Raw genomic sequence first — 27,627 nt, 5'->3', positions numbered from 1 at the left:
GAGTATGGGATAAATATACTTATTTAACTAGGCAGGTGGATCCAGAAGGGCACAGTTCACTCCTCCTGGTCAACTCGAGAGGGATTATTTCCTTTATTACCCGAATAGGTTGTTGAGAGGGTAATTCTATTGTAGATATTTGAGCTGTGGAGTACTTAAAGGGGTTGTGTCACCATAGCAAATGGCTGTAATTTGGTCCAATGCATTGTGACAAGTACTTTCACCATTTACACTTATTACAAAATCTGCAGCCTTACTGAGATAAATGCTTTTGTCCTGGTTGCTGGCGCCCCCAGGTGGTAGCTGTGTCCCGCCCTGAGCAACAGCTGATCTGGCCGAGTCTGTGCACAAGGAGTCAGCAGCTGCTCTGCACTACAGATCACTCCACACAGCTCCTCTCCACACTGAGATATCACCTGACACACTGCAGCCAATAGGAGGTGAGAGAGGAGGAGGGGCAGAGATTGTGCTGTGATGGCCACTGCTTACCAGCTCCACAGGTGCTTCCAGCAGCAGATACAAGGTAACTCAGACATGACTATCTGCTGCACAGAGGAGAGTCCTCCCCTAACATGGATCATAGCAATGTATCAGCCCTTTCCTCCCTCCACCATTAGTCAGGTCACACAGGAGGCTGCAGAGATAACACAAGTAACAGGCTGAGCTCTGACCTCTCCTGATGCAGTCCTCCTCCTGTACTCTCCACCATTCACTCTCCCTCCATGTTACCCTGCTGTCCTGCAGTCCTCCTCCTGTACTCTCCACCATTCACTGTCCCTCCATGCCACCCTGCTCTCCTGCAAAGGTGCCCCTGTCCCTGACTAGCAGGGAAGTCGCTAAAGATCAGTAACATGTGAGAAGCTGTCACCTATTAATCTATCCAAGTCCTATCATCCATCACCTAATTTTGTACAATCAATGCATACAAGCAGAGCAAAACAATGTATTCTCACAGCATCATGTTAGGTCACGTGGATAGTAAAGTGTAAATATGTTGGAGGTCTAGAAAAATGCAGGGACGGCAAACTCCATGCGTATCCTCACTTCGAAGTGACTTCCTCAGGGGTAAGTGCCACCTAGACTTCCGCCATGCATGTCAGCCTGACCGACCATGATGCTGTGAGAATACATAGTACATGTGTACTATGTGCAGTGTCCTGTGTAATGTGCAGGGGGCGCCAGATTCAGGATTTCTGGCGCACGTTCTTCATGAATCTGGTGCCCCCTGCACTGCTTTGACAGACTGCACCAACTTTTTTTGGTGCACTTTTAACATGGGGCGTATGACACAATTCAATTGGACTTCTATTGGATCAGTAAATGCAGGGACTATTTGAGCACAGCAGGTGGAAGGAGACTCTGAAGGCTGAGCGCTCTGTAGCGCTGAGGTGAGGCCAGTGAGTTGCCTCTGTCAGTGCTGTGCCTGGCCTGGCCCCTCCCACATCTGCTTCTGTGTGGAACAGAATAGAGGCTGAACAAGCATCATAATAACAAATAGAAAGGTATTTTTACTTCCAGGTAACCATTACAAATAGATTTTTGAAATATTTTAACCTCTTTGACAGATTTTTGTAGTCAATTGTTTCGTGGCATAACCCCTTTAAAGTGATGGGAAATTAATCCACAGTCAGTCTCTCAATAGGACAGGTTGGTCAAACGGCGCCTATGAGATGGTACCATATGATTTTAGCCACCCTGCATGCTGATTGTCAGCTCTCCCAGTCGTCTCCTACACCTGAGAAAATCATTCACACCACACACCACTAGCACTATATCCTCACTGCCTCCTATATAATTTCTGTATTCAGATTCACACTGGTATAGTGCACCCTGCTGAATTAAAACTTTCTACTAAAGCCCCCCAACTTGTTTCGCCGTGTCCACGGCTTCATCAGGGGTAACGAGTGTTTTATTTCTATGGGACCCTCTGTCAAAGTCCTAATAGTGGATTGAGCTCTGTTCACATGTGGGCCCTGCAATCAGACACAGATCTTTTGACTAGGTTGGAAGGGGTGTTTTTAATACTGAAAAAGAGATAAAACCTCTTTTTGTATCTATTTTAGAGAGTGGATGTTTCCATGGAAGAGTGGGAATGCAAGTTACATTTTCCGGCCAAGAATTCCCCGACCTTTATTATTTTACCCGTCCGTTAAAACGGGGGCCGATTATAGACTTAAGTAAACAGTCAAATATATGAGACTGCCGCTTCCACATCCTTACCTGTGGATATTGGCAGCATTTTGTATGTGGCGAGTGACGGTGAGCTCTGTGTGGATGGTCTCTCAGGTCTGTACATGTGTCCTTGTGTTCCCTATATGGGGCTGTGGAATAAAGGCAAGTCCCAGGATTTCCTTGTAACTCCCTCACTGCCCCAGCACAACAAACACTCCCATGCTCGTTTAGGTCTGCCCCATTTCCTCTTGCTTTATCTTAACTAATCCAGACTCTCATTGTTCCTTCCCTACGGATACACACACAAACCTAAATTTTCCAATAAGAAGATAAAAACCAGAAAGAGCTGCCCAGCTGACATTTAAAGCACTGCCACAGTAGGGCATATAGATTTACGCTGGGTAGAGTTCTCAGTAGATCATATTCTTTTCTTGACAAGTTGACCCTCCTGTTGCTCTAAACACATTGCTGCCCCTAGTCCTATAAGATAATATTACTGAAGAAGGTATCTGGGACAGAAGCATATTACACTGTAGACAATACCTTCTTAATACTAGGTTTCCAGTAGTTTCCTGGTTGTAATTCCTCCACTGGCAGCCCCTGTACCTCCCCCATATGCACAGTAGCTCTGTGTGTTTCTCTGTGATCACAAGGGTCCTTCATTCATGTGTTTTTTGCAGCCTGTACAAGACATGACGTTGTGTTATTAGACAAGCGATGCATTGCAAGCGCTGAAGCAGACGTCAGGGACTAAAATAGAAGTTGTATTTCCTCCCCATGTAAAGCCAGCTGTGTTGTAAGGGACGCTGGCGCTCTGATGTGTCTTTGTCTGCACATGTCAGGAGGGAGGTTACACATCTGTACTTTCTTGTTGTCGACCTTTTTCCCTTCTATTTTGTTCTTGGCTCTTAGTACGTTTGGGTCTTGGTTATATATAAATCTGAGAAAGCTGGTTGAGAATCGGTTACACTTTTCATATTGTCGTTATATTTGGCCGCATGTGCAGGTAATGGACCATTGTAGATTTTATAGGCACCGAAAACTCTCAGTGGAAAAGTTTGGTGTTCTCATTCAGCTTTCTTAGGCTGAACAAGGCTTCTGTGATACCAGGGAGTATAATATAATGTTAATTTATGGGGATGAAAGGGAACCAATTTTAGCTAAAAGATGGGTGCCAGTTAGTAGAGCTCTATAAGAACCTGTCACTAGCTGCATATGCGAAAATATGGTGACAGGTTCTGTTCTCTTTTCTACATATTCCTTAAAGGGGTTTTCCAGGCTTTCCAAATCTACTGACAGCTGGTGAAGGTGTAAAAAATAATATATGCATACTCTATTACTCCTCATTCTCCATTCCAGTGGCACAACCCCTCCCTCCAATTCCTTCCCTGACTGGCATGGAGGTGGTAAGGCCTGTGTGTCAGTGGCAGAGGGAACGGGGTTAAGCTGCTGGATGGATACTTCAAGGGTAGGGAAGTATGACCTCCTTTTGTTTTGTTTCTACATCTTCCCAGCGATTTTAATTTTTTTGGTATATTGGAAAACTCTTTCAATCCTTGAATGTATTTTGTATTTTACACCTGGAGTTGAGTGTTATCTGCATCTATTCTGGAGCTCTGTTTGTGTGACTTTGCAGCATAGGAGGGTAGTGGGCGGTGTAGATGTCTTGTAGAACACATTCTTCTTGGTTTGGAACAGTCCGTTCACATTAAGGTGGTTGGTAGCTGCTTCCGTGTTAGCATAGCCGGGAAACGTACATATATAACCCTGCCACATACTACTTCTTTTTCTATGACCTTCAGTTGCAGCTTGGTGAATACTTGTAATAATTGCTAACTTATACCTTTTTCTCCTCTCCAGGTGCTTGGTCGCTGTTTCTTGACTGTGATGCAGGTTCATTTTCAGTTCTTGTCCCAGGCGTTGCAGAAAGTACAGCCTTTTGCTGAAGCGATAGCACAAGAGCGTAAGAATGCTCCAGGATCCAGTGACCTGAGCCCCACAAGAGAGGTGGACGATGCAGTGAGGACGTGGCGAGGCGCTACCGAGGTAAGGGACCAGTAACCTTTTCAGCACTTGCCAGTATAGCATGAGGGTGGACTGGGATGCTGTGCAGGCTCAGTCACACTTGACTCATGTAGCATGAGAAAAAGGATCTGTATAGTACAATCTTGCTCATCATAGGCTAGACTCTCTCCAAATGATTCAAAGGGCAAGAACTGAGCATAGGAGATATGGCGCTGCAACAAGTCAGTGGAAAATGTGTAACAGGCTGAGCATGGCCAATATAACACAATACATGGGAAACATCTGGTTTTATCTGAAGACCCTTTGTTATTTGTCTTGAGTCCTTTGAAGATAAATGGAACAATCACAGCTGAATGTTTGTGTCCGTCCACCGGTTGCCACTGGTTATCACCAGTCCCTGGATGCTGAGGCGTTTTGGATTGAAAATACTTAGAATCTGCTATCAGTTTAGTGACGGTAGAGGTTTCCTAGTAAGAAGTTCCTGAGGAACATCGTTCTTTGATGGTTGGGACCAATAGTGCAACAGGGGTGGGGGTGTGCATACATTAAAATACGAGGCTCCCTGAGGTGCTCTGGGGACGTACCCTGATCGCCCCAGGGTAATTAGCATAACTTTTATAACTCTATATTTCTGCAATCGCTGGATATAGAGTTATGATAAAAAAAAGTCCTGAGGAACTTCTTTTTAGGACACATCTACCATCACTAAACTGATTTTTCTTGTCTTGCGTTGATTAAAGGACAACTACTAAGTGCACCTTGTTTCACTACAGGAACTTCGCCATTCATGTTTCATTAGGTGAATGAGTTGCCAGGTGTTATAATTGCATTTTCCTGACCACAAACTTTTTAAACGAGTAGTCCCACAACCACTTTTATGTGTGACCAAGCCTTGTAACCGGCTTATGGATAAGATCGATGAGACCTACACCATCACTAGAATAGAGCCCATGCAGTTCACTCGCTCTACAAAGTCAAAGATATAAAATTAGTGCTCTACTCCTTATACTGTTTGTCAAATGGCGAGAGCCTCTCACCACCTCTTCATGGACCTTTAGTGGGTTGAAACACAATCCTCGTCTCGTTACCGTGTCCACGGTGTGTTCCCAATCCTACATCAGGAGGTATGCGAAAGGATAGTGCAGATTGCCAGGTTCAAAAAGGAAATAGTATTTATTATATATACTCACACATTCCAATTTAAAAGCGCGCATATAGTAAAAGCATAAGACGCCTAAAACACCTCGCCCGACCCAGGTTTCGCCTATTCAGGCTTCTTCCGGGGCTTTGACTCTGTGACTTTGTGGCGTATACGGAAGTATGCCGTATTAGTGGCTCCTCCATATTTTGTATGTTACATTTTCCATCTTTCCTGGATATTTTATTATTTATTTCTGTATACCACTCGCTCTACAAGTATGGGTCATCCAGACACTGCATTATATTCTATGGGCGCACCACAAATTGCCAAGCACAGCGCTCGGCTATCTCTTACACTTTCCATAGATGGGGAAGTTAATGTTAGCTTGGCAGTATAAGTGCATGGGTGTTGTATTACCAAGGCTTTTTTATAAAATAAATGACCGTAAAGAATCTTTTTAATAATTGGGCTATACAAGCTGTTTTGTTGTATCTGTAGATGAACCAATATGACTTGGCTTTGTTCAGCCTTGTAGCAGCTCTGCTCTGTACTTCTGTCCTGTTTATATTGTACTGTTTGTGATTCAGGCTGCTATTATATCATTATGGTAAGTGTATCATTAAGTGCATTATGCCTGTTCCATGCTGTAAAAATAACACAGGGACATTAATGTCACAGAGGCCGAGTGTTCATAATCCTCAGTGGGGAAATGCAGGGATGACTCTATTCTGTGTGCATACGCCAGTGTCAGGGGGAGGCTTGTTTTACTTGTTTTGGTCTGTGTGGATCATTGTGTATTGTGTTGAGGAGGGACATATCCATCCACGTCCTGACCTTTCTTTTAATTGGAGCATTTGTGTTGTGTGGGAGAGTATGGTGGTGCCAGTGCGGGTGATCGCAGACTACTCGCAATAAAACGTCTCTTGTCTTCTCTCACTGGTTTATTTTTAGATCACATATATACAGGGAATTCCAATTCATATATAAGCCTGAGGAATGTGGAGTTGGAAGCGGTGAAAATTTTCCTCTTTATTGAAAGCTGCTTTCCAAGCCCAGTCCCGTAATGCCCACTCAAAATATTCTGGAGAACTGAGTAAGAGTCTTATAAGCTCCCTGCAGTTCATTTTATTAGACCCATCCACAACTACAGCTGTTTCTCATATTGCATCCCATGCACAGGTTATTATTTCACCTAGATAAATTGAGCTTTTTACTAAAGCAACCTCTGGTTGCATTTAGTTTTGTGTTTTTGTGCACCTTTTTCTTATTTTTTTGGCAAAAAGAATTTGGAAAGATGCTAAATTCTCCTAATTGCCAGATCCCTTTCACGCTGTAGCTTCACAGGCTGTTACACTGCCTATATCTATGAGTATGTGTCCATGGTTATTATGCTTGATTTTGCTGGCAGATTTCCTTTAAACTGTACAAGATTTCCTAAATCTCTTCCTAAAGTTCTGTGGATTAAACTTTAACAAATACAAAGTGTAAAGTAAGATTAGACAAGTCTTATCCAAGTCATGACCTGTTTTTTTAGACAAGATACCAGACTGATGAGAAGCAGCTCTCCATATAATGTATAAACTATGTATCTGTTTCACTTTAATATCCGTGTGCGGTCCGCACATAGTAAGGTGACCATAACCACTTATAGACCAGAGAAGACCCAGCTGCAGGTTTACAGAGAAGAGGACCATGTTCCCTCCCCACGCAGCTACGTCATCTGTTTACTTGTAGAAGATGTGAATGGGCTGGAAGTTTCAGGGCGGTCTGGCCAGACACATTTCTCATGCCCAGAGCTGCTTTCACCTCCCGCCCCCGCTCTGCATACCTGTGATCCTGTCTCCCACAGCTATACAGTAACACTTGTCAGTACAGCAATGTGTAATGGACTCTGAGGCTGAGCCTTGTCTCTAGTTATTGTAGTTCTGTGGCTGCTGGGTAGCCATGGTTATTATTATTCATATTAATCCCCACAAAACCTCCTCTTCAGGTGACCTGCCACTTTCCATCAGTCTTATATCACTTGTAAGTGCCCTGACGTGGAGCATTCTCCATGACTGTGTTACCTAAATATTTTGCCACATAAACATTAAATACGCAAATATACAGCAGTGATTGTGATGCACTTGTCCAGCAAGATGTAGCTATAAAGCCATCATCTACCCCAGGCATTACAGTAAGCTTGTATTCCTGACTGTTCAGCAAGTGTTAGTGCACCCTGGCAGCTGCTACATCCTGGCAAACCCAGGGAAGGAAATGACCTATACATAGCAGTGTTTTGTTGTATTCCAACATTTAGGTAAAAAGTATTTTCTACTTAAACACATTATAGAAGCAAGTACATTTTTCATAAAGAATGGCAAATAATTTTTTTTTTATTATTGTAAAATGTGCAGAAATGTTATGCATATTGGGCAGTACAGAGGTTATGTAGGCACAATTGAATAGAATAATTATTTTTTTTCAACTGGTTTATAAAAGTTATTCAGCAGGTTTAATGTACACAATATAAGCAAATGCCTGGCACACTAAGGGTGCGATCGCATGTATTGCTAGCGCTACGTTTACTAACATAGCGCTATGGTATGGGAAGACCGACCTCGTACCCTAGTGCTGTGTTTGTAAACACAGCGCTAGCAATACATGTGATTGCACCCTTAGTTGCCCTGTATTGTGTGCAGACTCTCAGCCAGTGATATACTAAAATTTTCACATCCCACTTGACTCCCAAGAGACTTTAAGCAGTGGCTAAATACTATTGCTTGCTGCAGGCATCAGTGTTGAGAAAAGGCACCTACTGGGAGATTTGGCGAGATAATTGTGTATTCTCAGTGTAGATGAAATCTGCATTACTGAGGTGCTGTTATTATAATTTATAATATTTCTGATATTATTTCTGATATTATAGGCCACAAGCCGCCTGCGAGAGAGAGGATGTGATGGATCCCTTGCTGGGTTAGAAGTACAGCAGCTTTTCTGCTCACAGAGCTTGGCTATCCCAGAGCATCACCTCAAGGAGCTTAACCTGAAGATTGATAGTACCTTACAGGTAAGGCAATATGTCGGCTTTTCTTGGGACATGCATATATATGTTTGTATGTGTGGTGGGGATGGGGGGGGGGGGGTTAAAAGGTTAAACTAACATGGAATAAGTTGATTTTTCTTACACTTCTCAACTTTCTCCAAATTTTTCTTGCAGGCATATAGGATGGCACTAGAAAGTTTAGGTCACTGTGAATATGCCATGAAGGCCGGCTTCCACCTCAATGCGAAGGCTATTGAAGAATGTTTGAAGGTAACTGCACTTGTTAAAACATGAAAGGGCAGATACAGAATTTTGCTTAGTTTAGTTAAGATTTCTATGCAGCAGAAATCTAGGGCTTTCCATGTACATTATCCCCACCTTGGGCATATACACTTTAGAGAAAGGGGTCTACCATGTAGGATCCCCTCACATAGAGTGGTTTCCATACTGGTAGACTCAAATGTTCTCTGTATTACATGGATGGCCAAATATCTAGTTACAGAATTCACTGTAGGGTGATAACTTGCCGGTTCTTCTCTATCCCCAAAGTGGACCACTGAAGATGATAACTGCTGGACCCCACCAGTTATGAATAGTTAGCTTTTTATAGAATAACATGGAAGTTTTCAAAACTTCTTGTTCCTGCTCTTCCCTTGGCCTAATAGACAAGGATACTAAGTATAAATTATCATATAAGATACTTGCACTTACATTTTCTGAAACCAGCAATGTTTTTATAAAATTACTTGAGATAATGGTCTTTTGTCCCTTCAGGGCTGCTGTAGTGATGCAGAGGCACAACAGGCAGGCAGAAGACAGACACCACCTCAGCCAATCCAGTGCGAGCTTCCGACTGTCCCGGTGCAGATCGGCTCCCACTTCCTAAAAGGAACATCATTCAATGAGTCCACAACTGATAATCTGAAGCTGAAGACGGTAACTGCTCCAGTCTTGTACCCATTGTTAAGTATTTGTGTAGCCAATGTTCACAGCTAACCACGCGCCTCTGCTTGTTTCTAGCATGCTATGCTGCAGCTGATTAAAGAAGTGGATGTACATAATGGCATGACTGACAGAGATGAAACCGCAGTGACAGAAATTCTCAATCAAGTGTGTCCTTCTACATGGCGGGGGGCATGTAAAACTGCAGTGCAGTTGCTTTTCGGACAGGCTGGTCTGGTGAGTCTTAAATTAATGCCTACATCCCACGTTATACAGTGATGTTTCTACCTTTTTATCCTTCCTCTTACTGCTAGTGAGAACCTGGGCAGAAAAACTGGAAATCAGAGTAAAAACATAATTTTTTTTGCTGTGTGTAATCATGGAGACTCCTAGTTCTACACAAATTTCACAATGCTGTATGGGGGCGTATGAACGGCCAATATACGTCCCCCATAGACGGCAATGGGCACACTGCGCCCAACAGGAACGGTGCGGTGCAGCACATGTGCGACTCCACACCCTGTAGAAAGATAAGACATGTGTGCGCCATATATTCCTTAGAGAGGGACGAGGCTGAGCGTCGCCCTCCTCCTCTCCCTGGCACTGCCGTGTAGCTGCCGTGCTACGGTACGGCGGACAACGGCAGTGTGAATGTAGCCTAACTTGTATGCTCTAAATTATTATTATTTAATAAACACTGTTTACAGGGTCTTATTTTTGATGTTAGAAGCTAAATAAAATAGTGAAAATCTGTGAAATTTAACCTCTATGGTGTTACCCTTACCACTGAGGGCAGTTCTATCTAAGGCTGCATTCAGATGCAGCGGTTTCATTGAGTTTTGAAATGCAATTTAACAGCTGTGGAGGAAAGATTTGCCTAATTACATTGCTGTTAACAAAGCTGTTTACAAAGTGTAAGTTAACAGTAAGTTAATTTGCTAACATGTTTTGTAAACACAAATGTTAACATTATTGTAATTGGACAAATCTCTTTTCCTCGGCTATTGTATTGCATTTCAAAACGCAATGTGAACGCAACCTAAGAGCATGGCTTTAATTATTTGCAGTTTCTATTGTGGATTATTCAAACCTGTATCGAGTCTTGGGATCACCTCACACCCTTCACAACGAGTTGTCACTTGCTGCCTGGATAATGGGAGAGATGTCTGCAGCCCACACAACCCTATTCAGCACTGAATGTATCGTCCTTGTTTGCCCTGCAGTAACGATGACATGTTGAGGTTTCATTTACCATAGGTATAAAGTGGTAGCGGGCATTTTCATGGTTCTGGTTTATGATCTCATAGAATTAGGTGAAAAAAAAACAATCAACGGGGGAAGCACCTGTCACAGTATTTTTCCCTCCCTGCATCCCCTACCAGGGTGTGAGAAACCAGCACATGGCTGCGATTATTATTCAAGCTCTGCCTAACTATTATCCCTGTAACACAGATTCCCTGCACACACACCCTGTCCGTCTTAATTTTTGGCTCTGATTTGGCAATTGCCAAATTACAAAATGACTGATCTACAGATGACAATCCCCTAATACAGTGATGGCAAACCTTTTAGAGGCCGAGTGCCAAAACTGCAACTCAAAACCCTGCTTATTTATTGCGAGGTGCCAACCAAAAATTAAGGCAGTAACTTATTGCTCCCTGTTCAACACTTTTCAATCATATTGGCCTCCTGAGGACAGCAACACAGTAGAAAGATGGAAAATTTTCATAATTTTAGCTTCTTTCCAGTTTCCCTCTGTACACAGAGAATCATGGGCACAGCAGGAGATCCTCCAAAAATAAATATATTGCATTAGTATGTGGGCCCTTATGTGGGCCCTGTGTTTTCTGTGTGGTGTTCCTATTTTTTTTTCTTTTATATTATGTGCTTTTAGATCTGTTATCCAACTAGTTTATCCTTTTATTAAAGAAGTTTTTCCACCAATACATTTAAGCCCTATTCATAGGTCTGACTGGGTCCAAGGTGCCTCTGTCAGACCCCTCGTCTTGTAGATGAATGGAGCAGCCTGCCGTACATGTCCGTGCTGCTACATTAGTCTCTATAGATCTGACAGAGATTACACTATGTAATTTGTGTTTTGGATTTCTTTGGTGTGGTACATTATTTAGTATTTAAAGTCTTCTAGGCTGAGTTATATTTTTCAGTTTCTCAGCATTGTTATAGGTGTTGTAAAGGCAATAAGCTAAAATCCTGGAGGAAAATTGATAAACGTGGTACTTGTCAGTGCGACGGGTTGGCCAGATCTAGCTGAAAGGTTGGACACAAGATGCATGTTATACATGCTTGTACAGGGGAGGGAAAGGAGCATTGTCTAGACCGAATACATCTGTAGTAACCTCAGCTGTGGGAGGTGAGGGATCACAGCAGGACATGTGCCGTTAATAAATTTTTGGGAGTATCTGGGGTATTGAGAGAATTATAAAAGGTTAAAGTGCAATTCAAACAATCTTTCATGCAGCCTTGCTCGCTTCTGTCCTGTTGGAAGAAATTGTCTAATGACCTACTTGACTCAAGTCATGTATGGTTCTAACCATAAGAATGTAATAAATTGTATGTTCTTTTCTCATTACAACTAGGTGGTCGTTGATACAGCACAGATTGAGAATAAGGAAGCGTATGCTCCGCAGATCAGTCTGGAGGGCTCAAGGGTGATCGTGCAAGTTCCATCTACTTGGTAAGTAGATGCTGGGTGTAATAATGCCTTTATGTTTGCTGTCTATTGCTTGGTTCACACAGTACTATTTTCTTTGCATGCATTTGTTCTTCATTAAGTCCTTACCAACATGTGACATAATAGTAAGACACATGCCGGGTGCGGGTGCATAGAGAGGGCTCACGGGCTGAGCCCTCTCCATAGCCGGTAAGTCTTTGCTGCATATTGCAGCATAGGCTTACTGGTAACAACCGCAAAGCTGCCAGCGGCTTAAAAAAAATGGCGGCACATGGGCGCCTCCATCTTACCGAGGATCGTCTTGCCGTCTTGTCTCGTTACCTCGTACCCTTTCGTTACAATGTGCAATCAGAACATAGTTATGAATGAGGAGGAAAATCCCCATATACTGCCATACTGTAGTATGGCAGTTTATGATGGGATCGATCAGACAACTTAGGGTTAAAGTACCCTAGGGAGTCTGAAAAATGGTAAAAATAAAAAGGTTTTTTTAAAACAAAAATTATTAAAAAACCTAAAAATTCAGTAGAACTGTTATATAATTAAACAGTAAAAATCTCAGTAAAACACATTAGGTATCCGAAAATGCCGATCTATCAAAATATTGTAACAGGTTTTTTTGCTGCCTTTAACCCCGTAACGGACAATAGCGTCGAAAGTCGAAAATATTTAAAAATTCTATAAAAAGTGATCAAAAAGTCATATGGTCCTAAAAATTTTTGTAAATGTATGAAAACTTTATAAAACCTATACAAATTTGGTATCCCCGTAATCTTACCGACCCAAAGAATAAATTAGACATGTCATTTGGGGTGTACAGTAAAATCTATAAAATCCAAGCCGACATGAATACAGCGCAAATTGTTTTTTTTACCAATTTCACTGCATTTGGAATTTTTTCCCCGCTTCCCATTACACGGCATGGAATATTCAATACCATCACCATGAAGCAGAAAACAAGCCCTCACACAGCTCTGTACATGGAAAAATAAAAAATAGTTATAGATTTTTGAAGGTGGGGAGTGAAAATGAAAATGCAAAAATGAGCAAATGATAAATTTCCCCCAGTGAGTCTTTTATTATTGTTTGTTATCTTAAAGGGAACCAGAGGGCTAGTTTTATCAGGGAACAGGTATAGACAAAGTATGAGCAAACATGTCATCACTGAGGGAGGATGATGGAAAGGATATGGGTGGGAGTGACTAGGATGTGAGGAAATATACTAAAGATTATCATTTCCCCAACCCCCGGGACTTGATTAAAGCATTTGACAGGGAACAAGGTAAAGTTTGACATACAGGCAGTCCCCGGGTTATGTACAAGATAGGGTCCGGAGGTTTGTTCTTGAGTTGAATTTGTATGCAAGTCAAAACTGTATACTTTATAATTGTAGATCCAGACAAACATTTTTTTTTTTCGCCCCAGTGACAATTGGATTTTAAAATGATCTGCTGTAATTGGACCAAGGATTATCAATAAATCTTTATTACAGACCTCTTACAGCTGATCATTGCAGCTTGGGATATAGTAAAGCATCCAGAGAGCTTCACCAGAGGTCAGTGGGCAGAGGGGTCCGTCTTTAACCAGAGATCGTCTGTAAGTCGGGTGTCCTTAAGTAGGGCACCTTCTGTACCATTTATACTCGAGTATAAGCTGTTTTTTAAGCACAAAAAATGTGCCGAAAAACCCTAACTCGACTTGTACTCGAGTTAATGAAAAAACCCCTCTGTACTCACCCTTCCAACGCACCCCGCCATGGTGTGTGTGACGGGCACACCCCGGGAGCTGAATATGGAAAAGGACCGGGGGGCGTGGGAGCAGGCATTGGCTATATATGGGGGAGGGGGGGGGGGGGGCTGGCGGCTGTATACAGGGGGGGGGGGGGCGGGCTGGCGGCTGTATACAAGGGGGGGGGGCTGGCGGCTGTATACAAGGGGGGGGGGCTGGCGGCTGTATACAGGGGGAGGGGACTGGCGGCTGTATACGGGGGGGGCTGGCGTCTGTATACGGGGGGGGGGGCTGGCGTCTGTATACGGGGGGGGGGGCTGGCGTCTGTATACGGGGGGGGGCTGGCGTCTGTATACGGGGGGGGCTGGCGGCTGTATACGGGGGGGGGGGGCTGGCGGCTGTATACGGGGGGGGGGGCTGGCGGCTGTATACGGGGGGGGGGGGCTGGCGGCTGTATACGGGGGGGGGGCTGGCGTCTGTATACGGGGGGGCTGGCGTCTGTATACGGGGGGGGCTGGCGTCTGTATACGGGGGGGGGGCTGGCGTCTGTATACAGGGGGGGGGCTGGCGTCTGTATACAGGGGGGGGGGCTGGCGTCTGTATACAGGGGGGGGGGGCTGGCGTCTGTATACAGGGGGGGGGGGCTGGCGTCTGTATACAGGGGGGGGGGGCTGGCGTCTGTATACAGGGGGGGGGGCTGGCGTCTGTATACAGGGGGGGGGCTGGCGGCTGTATACAATGGGGGGGGGCTGGCGGCTGTATACAATGGGGGGGGGGGCTGGCGGCTGTATACAATGGGGGGGGGGGGGGCTGGCGGCTGTATATTCCAAACATTTTAAAAACATGTTTGGCATATACAGTTTTTTTGTCTATGGGAAACTGTCCCCTGCTAAAGAATAGCACTCTGATGACAGGTTCTCTTTAAAAATCTTGTCAAGTAGGTCATGTGATCTCATTGTAATCTGGTAAAATTACTTGAATTTGTACTCGGACTCTGTCTAGAGGGGAGCACACTACTTATGCTGTACAGTTTTATTGCTGGAGACAATGCAGCCTCCCGATTGTATACTTCATGTCCTCATCACGCAGGATTTTGTTGGAAGGTAATGATAATGCAGGATCACACTATTCACAATATGTGATGGTCAGAGATGATCCCCCCCCCTTATTGCAGCAGCCATTAAAGGATCAAATGATTAGCCTTTCTGCACCATAATGAACAGACTATATATTTGTAAATCCTCAGCATGCTATTAAGTGTTTTCCCTGCCAATATGGATTCATGGATTGTGTATTCTTACCTCGGGAAAGTGCACCTGTCATGAGAAGTGTTTAGGTAGTTCACTGCTCTGCATTCAAGTCTATGAGAGTGGAATAAAAGCTGAAACTTACTATTATGATGTGTATATGGAAATGTGATGGGAAATACGACTCCTCATCTAACCTCACCTCTGATCCCATCTTGCCCATTTGTTCAATATAAGCCATATTGTGTAATCATCATGAATCTTCTAGTCTTGTTTTAGGTGATGCAATTTATGTCTTCTTTTGTGTAATGTAGGTGTTTAAAGGAAGACCCGGCTACTATGTCTCTACTTCAGAGAAGTCTGGACCCGGAGAAGACCCTGGGACTTGTTGATGTTTTGTACACAGCGGTGTTTGATGTGACACGCTGGAAGGAGGGCCGGTATGTTTAAGTTGCTGAACCAATTCTAAAGTCATGGCATTATGTCATCTTGTAAGATTAGGATGCCCTATTAACCATCAGTGAAAAGTTTTTGGTAGTGTGGCTGCCGTGCCAGCATGCCACACTATTTCAGGTGGTGTCCCTAGAGTAGTCATTCTCCCACACAATCTTTGCATAAAGGGATTGTTCTCCCCCGACACACCTCACAATCATCTGATATTAGGGGATGAGTTGTTCTGCTGCTATCAGCAGAGTAAAAGGCCAGCACAATGAAATGTTGTAAAGCTTAATACAGCAGATATTAAAATGGTTCACAGGATATGTAATCTCCAGAGAGAGTTTGTGTTTTAAGGTGGTCTCCCCAAACAACTGCTAAAGGCACCAATATTACATATGGAAGAAAGTTGCCTGACAAAATAACCTGTTTTCATGTAAGCCTAAGGACTTATGCACACAGCCGTTTGGAGACATATGATCTGTTAGCATAATTTTGGGGTAAGATCATGGCCTCTATAGACCTCTATATCTCCTGGTGACGATGTGGTGTGTCACCGCATCATGATAGAGATGGTTGGCCGCACTGCAAAATATTAGACATGTTCTATATTTCTACATAGCTGTGTGAATGCAGTCTTAATGTTTCCAAGTACTTGTCTAGATTTTTCTTTATCTGCCATTTGTTTAATTGTCTGCTTTTTGCAGGGAACAAGCATTGCCAATCATCCAGATTCAGCTACAGAGAGAAACCTCCGAGTTTGGAAACCAGATCGATCTTCCGCATGGGAACGGCAGCAAGTCTGCTGGTGGACTGCAAAAGACTTTCTCAAAACTGACTTCACGGTTCACCAAGAAAGTGTCTTGTAGTGGCTCTGGTCACAGCGGAAGTTACTCTGTCCCCCAGACCCCTTCTAAACATGTCTTAACCACTAATAACTCTGATGAAAAGGGGAAACTCCTCAACCACACAGACTCCAAACTACAGAGCATGCTGACCTTGGGAAGCTTCTCCAGGTCCATGGACAACTCCAGCCACAGCACAAACAGCCAGTTAGTAAATGGGTTTCTAGTCGATCGCAGAGAGGATTTGTTTAAAGTAGATGATCCAAAGGACGAGAAAGGAATGAACTTGCCTTCTGATCAAGAAATGCAGGATGTGATAGATTTCCTCTCTGGTTTTAATATGGGCAAATCTCAGCAGACCTCCCCTGTGGTCAAGCGGAGAAATTCTGCTACGTCCTCTGTAGCGCCAGAGCAGAAGCAGGGGACTGCTAAGCCACCGTCACAGCCAGTGATGCATCCTCCTCCACCAATGCATCCCCCACAGACACCACAACAACCACAGCAGCAGCAGCAACAACAACAGGGACTATTACAGCAACCTCCCCCGATGCCGTTATCACAAAAACAGCAGCTGCAGTATTATCAGCATTTATTTCAGCCAGTTGGTCCACAGCAACAGCAACAACAATCACAGCACCCACCAGGAAAATGGTTAAACAGCAACTCACAGCAGTCGTCCCAAACTGTTGGTGGTGGCTTGTCCCCCCTTGGTCAGCTGAACCAGTGGAGCAGTCAAGGGATCTCTGATCTGAGCTCAGACTTGTATAGTATGGGGTTAGTCAGCAGTTTTATGGATAACATGATGTCTGAGATGCTAGGACAGAAATCTCAAGGACCTCGAAATAACACTTGGCCTAACCGTGACCAAAACGAAGGAGTGTTTGGGATGCTTGGAGATATTCTGCCTTTTGATCCTGCAGGTGAGTACTCTTGTTTTAGAAAAGTAGCAGATAAAGCCTCTGTTGGTATTTAATGATTCACCTTTGATTTGCTGTTATTTATGGATATGCTTAGTGTGTTTACGCTGATGTATATTACAGAGTTTGTGTACTCTTGGGATTTTCAGAATTGCATTGCACACATTTAATCAACTGGACATTAGATCTGAAAGAAAATTGGCAATAAGGAGTCAATAAGAGAACAATGCAAAGCTAAAGCTTCTAAGATGCATTCAAAGCTGAGAAATACAGCTCTATTTATTGGCTTCTAGACACAGGAGACTTCTCTATTGACTGTTACAGCAGTAAGCGGTAAGCAAGCGCCTACTTCCCTCTTGTACAGAGAGGAGCCTGACATCCCCCAGTTTGGCATCGCATCTCATGTTGTAGAATAAAGTGCTGTGTATTGCCAATAAGAAGGTGTATAACTCTTACAGAAAAATACACATCTTCATATTCCCAATACACCTAGGCACTGTAAAAAGTGTGTAGAAGAAGCCATGGCTGCCCTTTAATGAAGAGGGTCTCTCTACGTCTACTATAAGGATTGTGCGTTTTGAAGTGGGATGATGGTGTGGTCATAGCCATAATAGGGGGACTTTGCTTTACTAATATTGTTTCTCTATTCCCCTAGATACTTCGCTTCACCATTATAAGAGTGGGAAAATGGTGTTGGCAGCTCAGGGCTGTGTTGAGATGGGACACTTTGGCTGGCTATTAACTAGTGTTCTGGGGCATTTTAGAAATGAATGCGTTTTTTTCAGTCATCATTCAAAACCATACCCTAGCATAATAGACCATATTGGGACATGCCCTGTTGTCAACACAATGCAGACTTATTAGCGGGGTGATCCAGAAATGTAGACCCAAATAACTCATTTGACCTCACCCTGCAGAAGCTGGTGATGGGCAATAATTAGACACATGATCCTTTGCTAGTAAACATGGCCTAAACTAGTCTAACATTTCATGCACAAGCTTATGCTGAATAATAATAATAATAATAATAATAAATCCAGTATAACTGCTCATCTATTTGCTATAAAGACGCCCCTTTTTTTGGTGGGCTCCACCCAGGTACAGAAACTGTCTAAAAACGGTGGTGCAAAAAAGCAAATGGGGTTTACACGTTCTTTGTCATTTGGAGTCTACTATGTTTTCTTTATACTGACACCAGAATTTGTCCACTCCAATTCACTATTTATCAAGAATGACTTCTGGAATAAAATGACCGAGGTAATGAACTGTAAGCAGATTCTGCACAGGATTTTCTTGTATAACATCCAGCAAGATCTGTACATCCTTAGTGGCTTCATCTGCCAGCCTGATATTATTTCCAATTAATAGGTAGGATTTTATCCCTGCATACAGCAGTATTAGGAGCTGCTGACTGGTCTCGTTCATTGTGTTGTATTCAGAAGTGAAGACCGTGCGGCTTAACAGATTAGTCCTAGTGGATAACACAGAGCAAACAGCTGAGCTCGGTAACCACTCACTGTTGTGTGCGCTTTTCTCTACAGTCGGCTCGGACCCGGAGTTTGCCCGATACGTGGCCGGGGTCAACCAAGCTATGCAACAAAAACGGCAAGCACAGCATGTCCGCCGCCCGAGCACCACACGTAGCAACTGGTCCCATCCTGACGAGTCCCACAGAACCTGGCCATTCCCTGAATACTTCTCTGAAGGGTAAGTGTAAGACCTCCTGATTCTCTACAAGCAGAGAATAACCGCTACATAGGTAGACATCACTTGGCGGTCATGTGGTGTTGCTGTTTTGCAAAGTACCCTGCGAGAAACAGGAGAGCTTCCTTGGATACAACCACTTCCACTCTCTTCCAGCGGTAGGTAGGAATTTAGTCCTCCCCAACCACCTGGTTCATTACCACAGAACGATGGTGGGACATGTAGTAATTCCCAGACATTTCATAAGTACAGCTGTACTTTCTAATTGAAGAAATGTATCTATAAGTCAGCTGAATTAAATTAAATGTCAATGCCTAGATAAGAATACCCCTTTTAGGGTTCATTCACATGGCCGTCTGCGGCGACGTACATGCGGAAGCATGTACGTCCCCCCTAGACGGCAATAGCGGCACGCCGGCGGTACGGTGCCACAAAGGTGTGTCACCGATCAGGGCCGCACACTCACAAAAAGATAGAGCCTGCTCTATCTTTTTGTGAGTGTGCGGCCGTGCGTCGCTGTTTTCTATGGAGTGAGGAGGGGTCACCTCCTCCTCCTCTCCAGCACAAGGCAGGCGTGTGAATGCACCCTTAGTGAACCATATTTTCTGTCCAATGAAGAGTCATGACATATATATTATGGCGCCACCTTCTGTTCACACTAACTATGCCTCAATGAGTATGCCTGCACATCGCTATACAGTCTCTACTCGGCAAGGTCTCTGTTTACTACAGAGCTGCTGGTGAATTTCTGTCACATTTCAGGACAACCTCTTTAAAGGGTTGTTGTCATGCTGGATGTGTGTTTCATATTTACCAGAAATACCATAATGTGCTCCCACCCCCTGTCATTCTGGGTGTCATGGTAAGAGTAAGGTGCACCTGCATTGCTCTCATTTTCCTTCTGTGGGAGTTCTGAATACAGTCACATGTATTCCCACCTCCACTGACTGCTGATATTACATGTGTTCTGGTGCTAGGAGCTGGTCATGTGTAGTGAATACATGACATAAGGATATCACTTTTTCAGTCTATATAGATCCACAGTGTTTTGGGATTGCTGAAACTGAACCTGGTTCCATAGATGCTAATGGCAGCAGTGCCATATATGGCCATTGGTATTGGTAGGGCATTACTTGTGTAACATTTGGCCCTGATAAAAATATAGTCTGGTCTGACGTGGCAGTGTAGACATATTACAGCAGAAAATTCTCTTGTCTTCCAGAGACGTGATAAACAGCGGCTGGACGGGTGCACAGGGGGATTCTGCCAGCTCAAGTGACGAGACCTCATCTGCTAATGGAGACAGTCTGTTTTCTATGTTCTCAGGTCCAGACCTTGTTGCTGCAGTCAAGCAGAGAAGGTAAATGAAGTTGTTGGCAAATCACTGTCTAGTTATAAAACAAATATATACAGTCACTCAGAGCTACATTTATTACAAACACCTGACATATATGAATTTTTATTTTTTAACCTCTGCTTTCTTGGCTAGGAAACACAGCAGTGGTGAACAAGAGGCGAACACTCTACCATCACCCCCTCTTCTGTCTACAGTGGATGATCTCAACCAGGTGGGGGACACTTCAAGAGATATCTATAATGTATTAGTCCGGCTATATGGCTACATAGTACAGCTTTGATCCCACATATTCAAGACACGTGACCAAATATTGAGTGTGCATGACTTGAAGTCGCATACATTTTGCTCATTTCTGTTTTAGTTTTTTTCTTTGAAACCAGCATGTAGTTACATGACCACATAAACCATCATTACTTGTGATGTCATTGTGTGACCTTGGTGTCGCAGGATCAAATAATTATGAATAGACCTGGCTGAATGGTTGTGAAAATGGGAAATCCTACTCAACTGACAGAATATAAGTAACCACAAATAATCACAAGCAACTTATTTTAATTTATATGCTTACTTTATTTTTTTCTATGTTTTTTTTAAACCCTTTAAAAAAACCTGTCACCAGGGACCTCATTTTCACTAAAGAAATCTTACAGAAGTTCATTACTGCTGTATTGCAAAAATGTCTTTGTTTCTTTTCTAAGCATTTGCATTAAAATATAATTGTGTGTTATAATTTGCCTTGCACTCTGACCGAATCCTCTGTGTAGTCCTAGGGGTTTGGCTTTGGTTTGGATGCATTTAGAAATACAACATGTGACTTGTCTGTGTTACTCTCTCCTCAGCTCTAGGCCCCCACCTTTGTGCTCCTGTACAGGAGCCAAGAGCTGAGCAGTTTGCAGCAAGTCATATGTTGTTTTTTTGAAATGCATCCAAATCAAAGCCCAACCACTGGGACTACCACAGGATTCTGTCAGGGTACAAGGGTGTATAGCACACAATTATATTGTAAGCAAATGCTTAGAGAAAGCAGAAAGGAATATTTGCAGTGCACCTGTAAATGGGCTTCTATAACCTGTCTTTAGTAAAAATTAGGTCCCTGGTGACAGGTTCCCTTTAAACACACAATGATATAATGGCCATTAACCCCTTAACAACATGCCCTTTTTTGTTTGTGCGTTTTTATTTTTCACTCCTCACCTTCAAAACTCCATAACTTTTTTTTTTTTTTTTAATTTTTCCATGTAGAGAGCTGTGTGAGAGCTTGTTTTCTGCTTAATACCGTCACTATGAAGTGAAATTTTTTTTGATTATTCCATGCTGTGTAGTGGGAAAAAACCCAAATGCAGTGAAATTGGTGGTAAAATGCATTTGCGCCATTTTCTTGTGGGTTTGCATTCTACGGCTTTCACTGTTCGCGCCAAATGACACGTCTACTTTATTCTTTGGGTCGGTACCATCACAAGGATAACAAATTCATTTTGTTTTTCATATATTTACAAAAATTACCAGTAAGTAACCGGTAAGCAAAATGCAACAAACAGTGACTGGAGAGGGCTCCATAGCCAATCACCCGCAGTCGACGTAGTACTACTACTACGGGATTAAGGTTGAGTGGAGAGGTCTTGCAGGCTGAGCACTCTCCATAGAAGTCAGGTGTCTGCTTTATTATACAGCAGACACCTGCCCACTATTGACGTGAACATGTTGGCACTATTCATGGAAGGTACTATGTTAGTAGGTGCTACGATGTAAACCAACGTGGTGCCTCAGAACCTCCATGTTGCGCCATATGATCTCATTGTGGGGGGATGCTCAGAGTTCGGTCTATATGTCTCCTTTTTTAAACAGCACTGAGCAGCTGATTGTTGGGGGTTAGTTGTCCCTCCCCCAGACAACTATTGATGCCCTAATCTGAGTCATCTGCTTTAAAGATTGGCTGGCTGAATATTGATAGATTTACAGAGCATAGAAAACAATAACCGTGAAACGTGGCATCTGCTATTCCGTCACTGGGCCACCAAGTCCATTACCACAAAATAATGTGTCATTATTGCCTGCATCATGTTAATCCATCTATCTGACAAACTTTCTGTTTTATCATTTTTTAGGAGAACAAAACCAAAACGTGGCCTCCCAAGGCCCCCTGGCAGCACTCCTCCCCCCTTACCAACACACTGCCCAATCAGAGTTCTTCTTTATACCACATGACAAATCCCGTGAGCCAGTGGAACGATACAATGCAAATGCTGCAGTCGCCAGTCTGGTCCACTGCCAACGATTGCGCTCCGCCAACAGGGATCTCCTCAACATTCGCTTACGCACAGCAGCAGCAATCTCAGCAGGCAAACAAGGGCTTTAAATCTTTTCAGATGAAGCATGAGCGCAGGCCTTCATATCTGCATCAGTTCTAACCGGGCTCAAAGATCTCCATTTCTGCCCTCTTCCCAAGTTGTGGCTGTGTTTATGGGGGAGCAGAAGATTGGGTACAAGCAGTATAGGGTGTTTGGTTCTGATCCTGTGTTGTGGTTTCTAGACGGATTTAATACCTCCGTTGTACTGAATATTAGTGCTCAGCTGTCATTCTGCAGTTTAGAGGCGTTCCCCTTTTTTTGTATAGTACTCACATGCAGTATCCAAAAACCTGCACAAAGTGTATAGGGAACTGCATTTGGAAACAAATTCCCTTTTCATTATGCAGTTTTTAAGGGGTTTTGGCACAATTCTACACAGTTTTTTTTGTTGATTTTCTATTGTTCTTTTCCATTATACAAAAGTGTTGAGGTTTAGGCTTCACTTCAATGTGGAATCACATTAAATACAGTGCACTCAGACTGCAGATATAACTTATAACACATCAGAAATGATATGCTACACTTACTAAAAGACAGTGATGCATGCAAAGGCATAAATCCATCTTGGAAAAAATGCATAGATACCACATGTCAACAAGGTCTAAAGAAATGGATCCTACCCAGGTTAACATACTATGAACCCCCACACCCAAGAGACTTTATGTACCTGTAAGGGTGAAGCCACACGTCCCGTTTTCAGTCTGTTTTAACGCATGCATTTTCAGTCCGTTAAAAAATGCATACATTTTTGACTGCTTACTATGCGCTTTGATGCTTAGAACCTGATTATCTATTAAGATAAACAGGTTCTAAGCAGCCAAACACATGGTAAACGGTCAAAAACGGATGCGGGATATTTTTACGGACCAAAAATGTATGCGTTAAAACTGACTGAAAACTGGACGTGTGGCATCACCTTTAGGCTATATTCACACTAACATGTGCCCTCCGCACGTAGCATGGCGAGCACATGGCGGCAACACTCCTGTACAGTGCCGTGCGCCTTTTGCTGTCTTTGGGGGACGTATATACATCCCCCATGCGGCAGTGTGAATGTATCCCTGGCCTGCATTTACATCCTGCATTTGAATTGCATTTAAAAACACGTGTAAAGCACACAATTGCAGAGATGTTTTGACCTAAACTCATTGTTTATTTGCAAGACGTGTTTTTCATCCCCCATTGCAAGCATATAGGTCTAAACGTCTCTGTGATCTGGAGAAGCTACTCCCAGTTTCTAAACACAATTCAGACGCAGTGCGTGAATGCAACCTCCGAGTACCTGCACAGTTACCTAATGGCTATGGGATTTTCCACAGACATTACTCATGCATCAGAAATCAGTTGAAATTTCCTGGTGTCAGATGCAGATAATGCTGTAATATTACTGTGGCAGGGACATTGCTCAACCCATGTAATGCAGTGGTTGATTTCTGCACCATGATCCACAGTAATAAAGGACAGGTCTCTTATTTGCTTCAGATCAGAAATCTGCAGCAAAACTAGTTATCGCTGCAGATTTGTCTTGCTATAGCGTATGCTTTCTTGCGCTGCAGATTTATTGTAGAGCAAATCCGCACGTAATCTGCAATGTATGAAGGTACCTATAGAGAGATATTCCTACATGTGATAAACTGTAGAATTGATGCAGTAAAATATTAAAGTGGGTTCTCCAAGACAGACAGACATTTTAAGACAATGAATGCTTCTGGCTGCACACACTTTGCTAAAATCGGCTGGGGCTTAGATTAGAAAAAGTGATAAAGATTGGTGGGGATGGCTTCTAAGGCAATGTTCACACATAGTGTTTACAATGTGTTTTAAAATGCAATACAGCAGCTGAGGTGATTTGCCAAAATACATGATGTGAACATTTGAGTTTAGACAACACAATGTTAATGCAATGCAATATATTAACATTCAGTTAACACGGTATTTGCAGAATGCAAATGTTAACACAATAAATGCTTTGCGTTTGGACACCAACCTGAATGCTGACACAATGTAATTAGGAAAATCTCCTCTCTCCAGCTGTTGAATTGTTTTTTTAAAACGCAATGTAAATGTCACGTGTGAATGCAACCTAAGCAGAGCAGTAATTGTTAGTTTTGGACAACGCCTTTAAAAAGTAATCCATACTTTATTTAAAGCTGTTTGATTCCACTTCACAAGGCGGCAGGGCAGGATTGGTCTTGGACACATTGGGAGAGATGTACAAATCTGTCTACGCCAGAAAACTGGAGTAATTTGCTTAAAAATGGTCTAAAACCCTCAGGGCGCGTTCACGCGATCCATTGCGTCGTGTTTTTTTATGCATTCCAAAGGCTGCAGCCTTGATGCTGAAGTAACATTGCTTTTTGCAAATGCAATGGAAACTCCATGTTACCTCAGCATGTGATCCAGGCTGAAGCCTTTGGAATGGGTCAAAAAACGCAATACATCGCATCCTGTGAACGCGCCCTCAATAAATGTAGCACACAGCATTTCAAATAAACATATCACACCACTCGCCCCTGTTCCACGTCAGCGTTTTTGGTATGCTTGTGGAAATTTTTTTGCACTCTATGCCAGGGCGATGTCCCTATCTGCCTGCTCTGTGCAGTGGATTTTAACTTTTTTGAAGTTAGATTTAGATATTTATTAATCTTTACTGCATCAATACTACAGCTTCTCACATAGAGAACGTGCATCGCATAATCAGGACCGCGGTGCTGGTGTGCTGTTCCTACAAGGATATGCAGACTGTACTGTTATATTGCTAGTAAATGCCCTATAGTTGGTGTCCAGGTTTGGGTTACTCGGACATCACCTTTAAGAATGCCCCACTGCTGTATGTACATGGAGCTGAATATAGAATCCCAATAGAAATGCAGCAGATTTGGTGACAAGTCATTTCATCCTTTTCCATACATTTGGTTCCTAACAAGGGCAAAGGATGTGTCCAGCCCCTTCTTGTTCTGTCAGTTCAGGGTGGAGGGGCACATGGCAGCTTCTCCGTGCCCCTATGACAGCCCTGGCAAATATAATTGGTTATGCATCTTTTTCCGCATTTTGAGGATAAAAATGGGAAACCTATGTATGGTTTTTTTTTTTTTTTTTTATCCCCTAATCCTCCTTGATGGTGGTGAGAAAGCTACAGGCTCAGGTGGCTCTGGTAAATATTGCAGTTTATTTTCGTGTGCGTGTGTGTGACTTTACTTGTATGGCCAAAGGCATTATGCACATAACACTCCAGACGAGAGATCGATTCTGGGATAGTAAAGACTTTCACTATTCTTTAAAAATAATATTAAGAAAATATAGAATAAAATAATATCAAATATCTATGTGAGCTGGCTCCGAAATATCTAAATTAAATATCAGGTAGATGAAATAGTCTATTTTTTAAAGTGAAGCATAATGTCACTTAGTGCCATGACACCAACCAGAAACCTAAGGGAGCAGAGATTCTTCCAACCAAAGTGGCTGCAGAGATGCTTATAAATGGTGCTTATCATTAATCCCTTTCTGTACAGATTCTCCCGATCGATGTTACATGAAATATTCTTTATATATAAATATTACTATATATATATAGTTTATATGTATTTAAATAATCATTTCATCTTTTGCAGAAGCCCTTACTATGAAATCCCTGTATTTTCTAGTATGGAAAGCATATACAAATGTGTAAAGAAAAAAACTCCTTGCGTTACTGACAGTATTAATCTTATTTTTGTATCTTTTCTTAAATTGTTATATCACTAATCTGCGTTAACTTGTTACTGTGAGGGAGAGCTTGCTGATGGATAGTGGCGGCAGCGGTGTGTTCCTTCAAGCACATTTTTGAACTTTTTTTTTTTTTTAATTATTATTACAAAGTTTATCTAAGTATACCAAAAATATGTATAAAACACTAAACTATATATACAGAAATAAACCGGGATGACAAACCTTCAACTATCCCCCCTTCTGCCCCTTGTACAGTAATGTGTACCATAGCAAGTCCTGAATGTTACTTTTTGTGTCAAGTGGAATCGCCCTAATGTTGCCCGTATTTATAGTTTTTTTCTTTTTTTTCTTTGCCTCTTTCCAATCAAGTCTTGATCCTGTCTATGTTTACAGAGATGTGTGTGCTGTATATAAACCCTTCTATAGTGACGTGCTTGGCACTGTCTGTGCGTTTCTTTTGTCTGTTTCTAAGGATATTTTGTACCACTTGGTTTTGAAGACTGGCTCTAAACATTGACTTGTATGTAATGGTTCACTTTATCAGTCCCCACGCCCCCTGTGATACCCCTACCCCTCCTTTCCAGTCCTTTGCACTTATTCCCATATTTTATCAGAATAATTATGGTCTTATTAATGGATAGACGTATATATTTGTACTGAACAGACGTCTCAAAGTGCCAACTATGTTCCACAGGCTACATATATATATATTTTTTTTACTTGTATTTTGAAGTCTTCTAAATTTAAATGTGGTGATCCACGGAAATACTGATACGAGACCATTTTTATATGTTAAAGCTTTGACCATGTAGGTGCTATGTTTTTTGGCTTCCAAATTTTTCTGGTCACCAAACCCTCTAGCAAAACAAAAGGGAGGGGGGTTTAACCCATTCCCTCTATGAGCAACTTGAGTCTCAGTGGAGGGTGAGAGGGTTTGGCGCTGTGCGAGTCTGACCCCTGACCCCCTCCTACCACTATCACTTTTTTTTTCTCTTATTTGTTTTTTTCCAGCAAACACTTCTGAACTGGAACTGTACAGTTTGTATTTTACTTCTGAAGCTTCTGTAAGTAAAATGACTTTGCTTTATTAAAGATACATTTAATAGTGTGACCTTTATTTCATGTCTTCTTGTTGGAAGCAGAGTATCAAGGGGGCTTTATGTATCAAACTGTATCAATCATTATTACAAGCACAAAGTGCTCTACATGTGAGACTTAGACCATCTATGTATTCTTGTGTGTTGTGGTGGAATAGGGCTGAAGTCAATACAAGAATTAACACCACTGGTAATCCCACAGCCATTCTACATGCATCAAGAGGCTATGTGTGCGGATGCC

The 27,627-nt window shown here is 42.7% G+C and overlaps 1 protein-coding gene across 3 annotated transcripts in view; it reads left to right on the top strand.

The window, feature by feature from the left end:
* Positions 1–27,410, top strand: part of GARRE1 (granule associated Rac and RHOG effector 1) — a 68,435-nt gene extending 41,025 nt beyond the window's left edge. For all 3 annotated transcript variants that reach the window (XM_072117257.1, XM_072117258.1, XM_072117259.1), the window contains 12 exons: positions 4,033–4,218; positions 8,247–8,387; positions 8,538–8,633; positions 9,138–9,299; positions 9,384–9,542; positions 11,903–12,000; positions 15,287–15,412; positions 16,115–17,172; positions 18,711–18,876; positions 20,096–20,233; positions 20,363–20,441; positions 22,336–27,410. In XM_072117257.1, coding sequence (XP_071973358.1) covers positions 4,033–4,218; positions 8,247–8,387; positions 8,538–8,633; positions 9,138–9,299; positions 9,384–9,542; positions 11,903–12,000; positions 15,287–15,412; positions 16,115–17,172; positions 18,711–18,876; positions 20,096–20,233; positions 20,363–20,441; positions 22,336–22,638 — 2,712 coding nt within the window. In that variant the 3' untranslated portion in view covers positions 22,639–27,410. The remainder of the gene's footprint in view (positions 1–4,032; positions 4,219–8,246; positions 8,388–8,537; positions 8,634–9,137; positions 9,300–9,383; positions 9,543–11,902; positions 12,001–15,286; positions 15,413–16,114; positions 17,173–18,710; positions 18,877–20,095; positions 20,234–20,362; positions 20,442–22,335) is intronic.
* Positions 27,411–27,627: the final 217 nt, after the last annotated feature.

Source organism: Engystomops pustulosus, chromosome 7, assembly GCF_040894005.1.
Source record: "Engystomops pustulosus chromosome 7, aEngPut4.maternal, whole genome shotgun sequence".
In the NCBI taxonomy this organism is placed as follows: Eukaryota; Metazoa; Chordata; class Amphibia; order Anura; family Leptodactylidae; genus Engystomops; species Engystomops pustulosus.
This window is presented reverse-complemented; position numbering and strand designations above follow the sequence as displayed.